We start from the raw sequence: 11402 nt of genomic DNA on the forward strand, positions 1-11402 counted from the left end.
TTAGCCTCCAAATAAGATAATATCTATAAAACTTTGGGTACAATAATAACTTATAGTCTAATGTAACATCTCTTCATATTAAAGTCGAAAAACTCCTATTTAAAACATTCTCTCATATCTTATTGTAGTATTTTTCCTGTACATTAGAACACAACTAATATTAAATAACTGATTCCTTGAAGAGTTATATCATCATCATCCGAGACTGTGGACAGAATATAATTATCATTCTGCTGCAAGTTACTGAAGCTAAGCTCTTGTTTGTCAGCTGCCGCAGTATGTTGCTGCGCTTGTGATATACTACTGCTGGTTGTCAGGGTCAAGGACTGAGATGATTCTGCATCGAAGGGATCAAAACCATCCCGGGTTGTCTCACGGGATACCTCAATACTGAATAGAGGATAATTAATTTTTTACTCAACAAAAACATGTTATTGTTAATGTACTCTTAACAGTTTACTTTGATATTTCAAACATGTGAGCAATGTCCACTTAAATTAAAACCATAGTCTTAAAGCCATCAGTAACCATCACATTGTATGTCAATCAACAAAAGGCTTTCAGATTTAACAGGGTAATGACAACAATCGACTTTTAAGATCTTAATATTAACCTGTTTGTAGTTGAAGGGCCAGGCATAGATCTTGTGTCCTCTCCGCCCATTGATGAGGCAGCTATGGTTGTAGAACGTGTCCCGTCGTAAGTTTCACTAAAAGGAGTTCAAATACTACGTACATATGTTTGTTAAATAGAACAATAGCCTCTAGGGGCTATATATTAGAAGGGGTATGAAAGGGCAGAAAAATAGCCTAAAACCATCCCAAAACTTAAATCTGAACATAAAATAGCCTAAAACTATCCCGAGACCAATATGAAGCATCCCTTAAATTGAGAACTCAATAAGTTTAGTAGTTATCAATTCTTTGGCTTCTAATAAAAAAAAAACCTTACTACTTTATATAATAACAAGGTTTCACTAAGAAATAAACTACCTAGAACTCAAATGTATATTTGCCTTTAAATGATATTTTGGGCTTTAATCTTAAAACTCATCGAGAAATAAGAAAGATGCTCTACTAAATGACTTGGATTGACAAACTATATGACAAAATCTAACCTTATAATATCCTCTGGGATGTTGGTCTCCTGCATGTTCTGTATGAGAGCCTTGAACTCGGGAGTGTCTAGCAGCTCATTCGAGACAACCAGCTGCACGTTCTTATCACTGGCCAAGGCATTCTGCAGCTCCTCCACTGTGTGTATGGTTATCGGAGACCTTAAGAAAAATTCTTTTAAAAAAACTTTTGACTTTTTTCTTGATGAATTAAAGTAATGTAAAGTCTCTCTGAAAAGCCAACTAGATACCTACAGATACTATTAAGAATAACTTTGATAGGATATAAAAAAGATGAATATTTTTTTATTGGAGAAAATTTAGATTGGTTATTTATCGTATCGTACTTTCCGAGGATATTAAAACAAAAAATGGATCTACTGCAGTTCACGGTAAAATATTGCTGGTAACGAATATTGCCAAAAATTTATGAATTTTAAAGGCTGCTAGCTGCCAAACGGCTGAACGTACAGATCACACCCGCACACTATTTTAAGCGGTATAAGAAGGCCTACAAATAATCTGGAATAGCCAAGATCCAATAATGCACAGGGAAAGCTTCACTGAAGAAAAAACGCGTAAAATAGGTCTTTTTCGCGTATTTCTCTTTACTGCTAGATAATTATGCATTATTGATTTATGGCTATTCCAGATTATTTGTAGGCCTTCTTATGCCGCTTAAAACAGTGTGCGGGCTTGATATGCACGTTCAGCCGTTTGGCAGCTAGCAGCCTTTAAAATTTATAGATTTTAGGCAATATTCGTTACCAGCAATATTTTACCGTGAACTGCAGTAGATCCCAAAAAATTATAAAGATTAAAGGTTGGGCCGGATATCCGGCCATTTTCAATATCCGGCCGGATACCGGATATTGAAACTATCCGGCCGGATGTCCGGCAATATAATCTTTTATATTTTACAACAAAAATATCTGTTTTTTTTTATCTTAAATGGCTGTAATTTTCTTATTATTGAAGCTAGAAGAACAATTTTCTCTGAATATGTTTATCTTTATGTAAATTTTATATTATAAATCTCAAAACATAAATTTTGGCGGTGGCAGCAGTACTTGGCAGCTGCCAGCCGCAAACCGACGATTGGCAGGTAAACGGCAACGGATTTTATGAAATTGTAATATGTCATGAAGATATATAAAACAGCCTAAGTTTAAAAGGGGGGGGGGCGAAAGTGACACTTTTTGAAACCAAAACTAAAAGTCAAAGGAACTCAACTAAAAAAAGAGTTACAGGTCTGACATTTTGCATAGCAGTTGCTTTATAGGGGTACAATATGGAACTGTGAAGAAACGGCGGCGCAACCGCCGAAAACCGCCGAGAAAAGGCAACAAAAATTACGGCGGGAAACGGCGGTTTTCGGCGGTTGCGCCGCCGTTTCTTCACAGTTCCATATTGTACCCCTATAAAGCAACTGCCATGCAAAATCTCAGACCTGTAACCCTTTTTTTAGTTGAGTTCCTTTGTTGACTCTTAGTTTTGGTTTCAAAAAGTGTCACTTTCGCCCCCCCCCCTTTGAAATCGTCAAGTAAAAATTTGCGGTCACAGGAACCGTTTATAGATTTCTGGAGACCTGGAGGTTCAGGACTTGCAGGATTATACATGGAACCTGAAATCGACTTGAACACCTATATTACATATGAGGGTGTACGACTATGGGATATTTTAGTATTAGATAACATGAAATGCTTTGTTTAAGTAAAAAAATATTTTTACTTTTTACCTGAATGACCTTACCAGATTTGCTGGCATCCTGTGCCCGCAAAGAAGGAGGTATTAAAAAAATTTCAACTGTCAGTTATGTGTCATACCCATTAGACCGACTCAGAATTACCACTTTTTTTGAAATTCAATGGGCGCGCTATTTCAACCCATTCCTTTTATGATATAAAGACCAATGATACCAAAAAAAGTGTTCTGGTAGCTTTTTTTCAGCAATATGTCAAATTCGATTTTCATAAAAAAGGGGAAGGTTCCCCCCTGGGGGTGAAATTTTTTTTCTTTCAAACCATGGCTTTATACACCTTCCTGAATTCGTCTTGAAGAGTACATTAAGGATCAAAAAACGATTTTAAAATATTTTGATCATAGCAAGAGCTATTCTCAAAAAACTAACAATTTTGGCCATTTTAGCAAAATCAGGTGATTTTGACGGTTATTTGAGGATAACTTTTTCTGGGATCAATATTTTTAAAAAACGTTTTTTGATTCTTAATGTACTCTTCAAGACGAATTCAGGAAGGTGTATAAAGCCATGGTTTGAAAGAAAAAAAAATTTCACCCCCAGGGGGGAACCTTCCCCTTTTTTATGAAATTCGAATTTGACATATTGCTGAAAAAATAGTCTGAGAACACTTTTAAAGGTATCTATAGTCTTATATTTATGAATAGAATGGGTTAAAATAGCGCGCCAAAAAATTTTGCATCTTGAGTCGGCCTAATACCCATATTTCGAAAGTCACTCAGTTATAGCCCTATTACTTTTATACAGAAAATGGGATAGAAAAAAACAGAGGGGGGGGGGGGAGCAGGAATTCAACGCCACCTCCCCGCACATCCTCAAACCGTTAGGGGTTGATATTACAGATTGAGGGTAGTAATAGTTAATTAGATTTATTTGCTAAGAAGAGAGATCATTTAATAGTTACTTAATTTTCAAGTTTTAACCTTATTATTAAGTTATTTTTCTGCACTTTCATGTCCCTTCTAATATCCTTAGATACTAGGGACGCAGCCTCTAGTATAATATAAAACACCAGTTTATGAAGAAATTTTTTGCGGGTATAGTCCTTTTCGTGGCAACGCCCCTTAAGGAGCGATTATTCGTATTTTCATAGTAGCTCTCCTCCTATTTCTAGCCCCTCGCGGGGGACTCTAACCTTGCAGGGCCAATTGCCTAACCCTGCGGGGCAATCACCGAATCAAATATAACATATTAAAAGCAATTTTTTAAATACAACGAATCGCCCCTTAAGGTGCGTTGCCACGAAAGGGACTATATTCTTTTTTTGATACTTTAATATGTAGTAATTTGGCTGGTTATCCGGCCGGATATCCGGCAATTTGGCCAAAACCGGATATTTGCCGGATATCCGGCGTTTGCCGGATATCCGTCCGGATATTGGATATCTGGCATTTAAAATCAGCCGGATATCCGGTATCCGGCCAAAAAATATCCGGCCCAACCCTAATTAAAACTTACTTTGTTAGCCCCGAGGGGCCCATGGCCCAGGCTAACAATACTGGTATTTATTTGTGATTTTTATTTTCATATTTGTGGAAAATTTTTTGTAATACGATGCTGTACATGATTTTACATTAATGCTGAGAACCAGTTCTAACCCAGCGGATATTAATCGGTTTCACAGCCATACTGTAAAAAATATGTCCTGGTAATTACCTGACTTGTTCATCAGAGTTAAAGTCATGGGTTTCAATTCTTGGGCTTATAGCAGCCACCACCTCTACATCATCAGCTGTTCGGCTAGGCTCACAGCTGACTAGAGGTACCGCTTCAACTTCTTTGCTGTCACAGCTGCTATTAGCAACCATAGAACCAGAAACTTCAGCTGATACTAATATTAAAAGAGATAAGGAATTCCCTGTACATAAGACATTATTTAAGTCTTTTTGTCCCGCAAATCAAATCTAATGTGAAGTTATGTAAGAAAGAATAGTATGACTATTCTGAAACTATGCATTCATGATCTAAAGATTATTTGCTACAATTTATTTTGCAAAGCTAAAATATGTGCTAGTCCCGTGGCAGTATTTTAGATTTAATGGAATTTCTTTCATAATTTGTACCTAGAATTTTGATAAAAGCATAAATGTAATAATATACCTCTTGAAGAGTTGGAAGTTCTTGAGTTATGCTTACTGCTAGAAGCTGTTGCATGGCTGCTGCCAGCAACTTCTGCAGCAGCGTTTTCTGACATGTGAGACATTGAATTTGGACTAACAATCACAGATGAAGATTCTCTGCAAAAAAAAGAAGCATATTTAAGACCTTTTCTTAATTTTATTTGCTAAATTCTTGAATTTTTAGAAATATAATATTATTACCTATTACTTTCCATAGTTTGTTGATTATTAACATTGTTATCTTCGATAACCAAGGCGTCATGTCTCGACCGAGTAGCAGTCATTCTAGAAGTTCCTTGTCGGCTATAATCATGAACAACTGCATTTTCCAAGGATTTAGGATTTTCATAAACATTGCTTAAAATATCAGTGTATCTCTTTCTCGCGGCATTTTCAAAACTATTTCTGACTGAGGAACTTGCTGCGGCGACATTACTGATTGTAGCAGAGGCTGCAGCTGCAGCTGACGACTGCCGAAGTCTTAAATTCTCCATCGCCCACTCTGATGTGGATTTATTTTTTCTATGAGAAATCAAGTTGTTAGCAGAGTTATGAGAGTTATTGTGTGTGGTAACTTGAACATTTACACTTGGCTGTTCCTCATCACTACTTTCATCCAGCAGTATTTCTTCATCTTCACTCTCATTCTCGTCATCAACAAAGACAACATCCTTTTCGTCCTCATCCAAACATTCAGCAATGGCTTCGCATTCAACCTGAAATATGATCAAAGGGATGGATGCATGACGTGCATTTCAGAAAATGATTTTAAGCATAAGTTAGAAATATACCATTAAACATATATAATTTTGTAGTACAATAAAATACAAATAGACATCACTAGGTAAATCAGTCGTTATGCTGTTTTTTTGGAAAATAGGCCAGCTTTATAAATTCCATATCACTAGAATACGATTTTCAAGTCTTGATATCTTTAAAACTACGTGGTAGAAACTGAAGTTATTTCAAATATATGCCCTATAGATTTAAATCAAACCATTGACCAGGAAAAATATGCGTTTCACAAAATTCAAGTTCAAATGCATTTCGTGCAACTACCCCTTTTGTTTAAGAGATTTTTTTAAAGAGTTAAGAAAAAGATAAAAACTTACCTTGTGCGACAACTTAATAACTCTTGAAGAGTCCACTTGTGAGATTACATACTGCTTACTGCTGGTAGGGTGAACTGGTTCTACAAAAAAGGTAACATAAAGGTTAATGTATATTATTATGATTTAAATTTTTTTGAATTTAAAATTATTCTCAATTTTATGTGATAAGCGCTAATAAAATGAAGGTTTTGTCAAATTGTAGGATAAAGTCTGGATAATATTACTTTTATTCAGGGTTCCGGAGCCGGAGCCGGGAGCAGCAACATTTTTGGTGGAGCCGGAGCCGGATCCGGAGCCGTATTTTTCGTTAAAAACGGCTCCGGCTCCAGATTAGCCAAAAGTGATTTTTTAAAGTAATAATATAATTTGGCAACGGTCTATTTCCATATAATAAACTGAAAAACTATTGTTACTTAACAAATAGACACACATCCTTCTACTTTTATATAGCTTTAATCAAATAAAAGCAAAATATTTTATATTATTTATTTTATTTTATCAATTTCAATAATGAACAAAAGTTGATATATTAATTTTAAGGTAGGAGCCGGAGCCGTATTTCCAGATACGGCTCCGCGGAGCCGGAGCCGCATCAAAATTAAACGGCTCCGACACCCTGCTTTTATGTTGTCCTATTTTAACTTTTTTCCTCCAACCATTTAAAGCCATTGCAGAAATAACCCAACGATCTAATTAAGTTAGAGAAAAAGAATTACTTACAGTATGTATATACAATACATCATTTCTTTTCTTAATGTTAAACTACCTGTTTTTTGTCTGCTGGTTCCAGGAATAGGATTGTCAAGATGAGCCTCTCTTCTACTTGAAGATGCCTCATTTTGTTCTAATCATAAATAAAAATGTAATAATCAAATAGATTACTAAACTTTTAACATAGAAGAAGTAGGTATTTAAAATAAATTGTAGACCATTTTGGTAATAAAATTGTTATGGGTTTCTTTAAAAATAGGCAATAACATTTATTTGTTTACCTGATGTATTATTCTTCTGTTTAATAAGAACTTCTTCCATGTGACCATCTCTTTCAGTAAAGGTAGATGCCATAGAATAAGAGGCTGAAACTGATGGCAATGTAACTACTGGTGCCATTCCAGCTGAATTAAAAAAAGAGAACTTATTTAAAGAGCAGAACTTCTTATATTAATTTTCAATATTAATTCATGACTTTTTTTTACCTTGATCTCCAGAAACAGAAGATTCTGTAAAGTTATAAATCCGTTGGCCTGAGACACTTGGCCCGGGATTTTCAACCACCTCCACATCTTCATGATTATAAGCCTCCTCAAGATTTTCATCATCAAGGTCATCATGCTCAGTGTTATTTTCACCTGGACTCTTGGCGGCGTATTGTTGAGAAGCGTGGATATTTCTTTCAACTCTTAACTCACTCGAAGAAGGTCCTTGTACAGGTCTAGTCTCAACTTCTGGTTTAGACTCATCTGATTTTGTTTCATTTAGTCCATAATTAGGCAGTAAAGGGTGTGATATCCTATTAATCAGAAACATTAATATTGCAGCAAATTTTATCATCCTAAAATTATCAGGTACCTAATAAAAAGAGAATGCACATTGTTTTTTTAAGGAAGTTAGTTTAACTAAGTAAAGTAAAATAAAATTCATCGCAATCAGTTAACTAGATCTTTACTTATTTCTGCTAGATTTAAAAAATCAATGAAACTCTTTATTTGCTGTTCTTAACTGGAATTGAAAACAAGCAATAATAATGTTTCTCGAGGAAGAAGCTGGTTGTGTAGGCAAACTAACGCAGCTGTTTACACTAGGTGCAACAACCGCCCTAGTTGTTGTGGTGGAAAAGCTAGAGCTTGCAACATTTTGCTGAACAACGTCTGCAGGCTTAAACATCACAAATTGTTGTTGTTGTTGTTGTTGTTGTTGTTGTTGCTGCTGCTGCGGCATAGTAAAAGATGCCGCAGCTGAGCTGACAGCAGTTGGAATATTAAGCAGCAATGTTGGACCGTTTACTTGCGGCATTAATATTGGTGTTGCTGTGGTTAGCATAGGAAAGGCAGTTGGCTGGCTGCCATTGCCTGCAGATCCCTGCAAAAAGCCACCCAGCATCATGACATTGCCAATCATGGTAGGATTTGCAATGAAGGCACCACCGAATCCTGAAAAAATACAAAAATTTAGATCACCGATGGTTCTGAGAAAAGAAATATCAAAATTTCTACGAAAAAGATAATATTAATTCTTTATGCGGAAAGAAGGGCATATAGTGAAACAGCAAAATCAAATTGGCAGCAATTAAGAAATAACATTGGTTATTTACTGGTATAGTTAATAAATGAAAATTAAATTAAGTTACATTGCTTCTTTAATTGCAGTAATTTCAGAAATGTAAGTATTTAGATATAAGAGCTACAAAAAATATTCATTTAACTCAGTGGCGGACGGACATACGCATGTTAATGAGTAGATGCTCTTGTTAAAAAAAATACTTTGAAACACGATTTACCTTGAATCTGCTGGCCATGTCCATTTAAAATGCCTGGCGTTGAAGTAATCATCTGGGCCGTTCCAATATTATTCACAATATTCACATTGTTTAGGGTTCTTTGAATGTTGATAGCATTCGTAGGATAACCATTTGCAATAGATGCCATGTTAATTCCAGGTTCAACCAACTGAATTGATGGGATTTCTCTAGTAGTTCCTGGAAAGACACGTGGTTCATTTGAAGGTGGAGGTAGGTTGGATCCATCCGCCAGATTCCAGGCTTGTCCAACACCTGGAACAACTTGACTGAGGGTGGCCATACCTCCAGAAACTGTAGCAATACCTCTGGGATCTAATCTATTGACATTATTTCTTATCATTTGAGAGCCATCGCCACTTGGACCTTCACCACTCCCTCTGTCATGATTTTCACGTCGCGTTTCCATAACATTTCCCAGCCTGACATTACCCAATTGATTGTGATGAGAAAAATTTTGTAGATGATTTGGATTAGAAAAGCTGACAGTATTTCCAGATAACCCTGATGGTCCGGCATGAGGTTCACTTTGGTTACCACCACTTGATGCAGGTACAGGACCTTCCGCGTTACTGGAACGAGCATTGCTTTGCTCTGAGCGGAGGAGGGCGTTAACAATTTGCTGCTTGGTGTGGCTTTGAAGATGCTCGGGGAGCTTGTTAACTCGAACTTTACAGACAACACACTCCATGGTAAATATGTTTAACGTCGTCTGTAAGGAAACTCTTTATACTTGTTGAGGCTTTTAAAACTAGCAAATTTTCTCTACAGTTCACGACTAAAAGTAAAAATCTAATTATTTATTAAAATCAAAGAAAACATTCAATATGAACTGAACTGTGATGTATGATAGTTAAAAGGCTTGAGGCCATAGTAAGTTTGACTTATGATCTTGCAGGATTCAATAAACTTACGATTTTATTTGGCTTATTAAATGATGTAATATAAATCATTTTTGCTTATTCGCCTTCTTCAAACAATTAATTCAAAGAAATTCTAAGAGACTAGTGATTAACATATATATATGCGCATAGCCTCATGCATTACATTTAAGATTTGCAATTACAGACAGGCAGAATTTATTAGTTAAGAGGATTCCTAGATTACATTTCTGATGACAATTAAAAAGTTATAATTACTTACAAATGAATTACGTCCCCTAACTCAAACTATATATCTAATTTATGCCAATTACTTGTAATAAACAAGTTGTGCGTAAAAAAAAAAAATTTAATATAGAAAAGTAATGAAAAAACCGCTGAGGAATCAAAATCTGAATTAAAACACACATATACACGCTAGTATAATAATCTTGATTATATAATGTTATTCCGTGAGATTTATATCCTGCTATCCTTGCGCGCATGCCGCGCCGCGTTATGTGAGTCTGTTTACAATACCGGCAAATGCGCTTTGTTTATTATATTTAACTTTTTAAGCCAATTAATAAGAAAACATTATTATAAAACTTTTGGGGAATGGAATTTAATATAAAACCTCCAAATGTTCCCTTCCTAAAATAGAGAACCCAATAAGTCCAGTAGTTTTTTGAAATTCATAAAATAGGACATTAAAGCCAATAAATAAGATACTTTAATATACTTATTTTATATATTTCTGCAAATATTTAAGAAAATATTATTATAAAATTTTCTGGACTACAGTAATTATGCCCCACCCTCCCCCTCCATGCTCGCCAAATTTCCCCATAACCTCTGCCTTTTGATTTTTAGTTTTAATATATATTAATATGAAAATATGGTATAAAGTAATTATTTCATTGATTGATTGCTATTAATCAATCAAAGACGACATAATTACATGTATTATGAGAAAATCACACAACCAGTCCCTGCGCGCATGCGCACATCAGTACAGGATAGCAGGATAGAAATCTCACGGAACAATGTAATCAAATTATCTCTACAAAAAATAAAAATCGGAACTTAATCGATGTTCCTAAAGAAACTACTTTTTTAAAAATAATTCTTGTCAGATGATTAAATAAAAATGAAATGAGAAGTAAAATTTTCTATAAATACGTTCAGTACATAAAGTACAAATAATGAAAGCAAAATAAAAACATAAAATTAACACAAATAATCAACATTTTTACCTGTACATTACACTAAAAATTTCTTTCTACGACATTGTTTATCACATAGCACTCTAGAAAAACAAAATATTATATTTAAATTAGCAAGTTATTAGCGAAAATTTGAATATAAGACAAGTTATCGCCATTTTCATGCAAATTATCTAGAACATAATCAGCTGTATCGCACTTCCTAAGAGCTAAAGTGGAGGGCAGTGTCGCCATATTAAAAAAAATTAAAAGCAAACGCTGTAATAAAATTGAAATAGCCATCTTAATATTTTAAATTTTTACTTTAAATATTCAACGAAACTTTGAAAAATTAAGAAACTGTAAAAAAATTATGAAAAAGTATAAATTTTGTCCAAATTCAAAACTTGCCTGAAGAAAACACAACTGGTAACAGAATGTTATTTGTAAATAAACCATTCATCTCTTATTGGTGGAAACATTTCAGACATTTTCGAAGATTCTCATTCGCGGATTTTCGCACGGCCTCATTTCTGATTGGTCCATATGGAACTTTGTTGTTCTCTTCCATGGAAGTTGCTCAATAATTCGAGTGGGGGTATAAGGGAAATGTGGAAGGATTATTGGCTTTTGTAAGTTTTCTTTAAAAACAATTTACCCCCAATAAAAGTATATTTTTTGAAGTGAAAAATGAGACATTAGACAATAATTTATAGA

At 34.8% G+C, this 11402-nt stretch overlaps 2 protein-coding genes across 2 annotated transcripts; both read right to left on the minus strand.

The window, feature by feature from the left end:
- Window positions 1-143: 143 nt before the first annotated feature.
- LOC145323117 (uncharacterized) lies at window positions 144-7647 on the minus strand. Its single transcript, XM_080165504.1, has 10 exons — window positions 7302-7647; window positions 7098-7220; window positions 6872-6949; window positions 6106-6185; window positions 5195-5709; window positions 4974-5110; window positions 4530-4704; window positions 1118-1276; window positions 614-709; window positions 144-390 (listed from the first exon to the last, which is right to left on the minus strand). Exons 1-10 carry the CDS (start codon window positions 7630-7632, stop codon window positions 144-146), a joined length of 1941 nt encoding a protein of 646 aa, XP_080021630.1. The 5' UTR covers window positions 7633-7647.
- A 132-nt stretch (window positions 7648-7779) lies between these two features.
- LOC145322736 (uncharacterized) lies at window positions 7780-10887 on the minus strand. The gene is made up of 3 exons (XM_080164983.1): window positions 10737-10887; window positions 8603-9398; window positions 7780-8255 (listed from the first exon to the last, which is right to left on the minus strand). The coding sequence occupies exons 2-3, from the start codon at window positions 9309-9311 to the stop codon at window positions 7795-7797; spliced, it is 1170 nt and encodes a 389-aa protein (XP_080021109.1). The 5' UTR covers window positions 9312-9398; window positions 10737-10887; the 3' UTR covers window positions 7780-7794.
- Window positions 10888-11402: the final 515 nt, after the last annotated feature.

The sequence above is a fragment of the Acartia tonsa genome, chromosome 6, assembly GCF_053477335.1.
Source record: "Acartia tonsa isolate MP-2025a chromosome 6, ASM5347733v1, whole genome shotgun sequence".
NCBI classification, from domain to species: Eukaryota; Metazoa; Arthropoda; class Copepoda; order Calanoida; family Acartiidae; genus Acartia; species Acartia tonsa.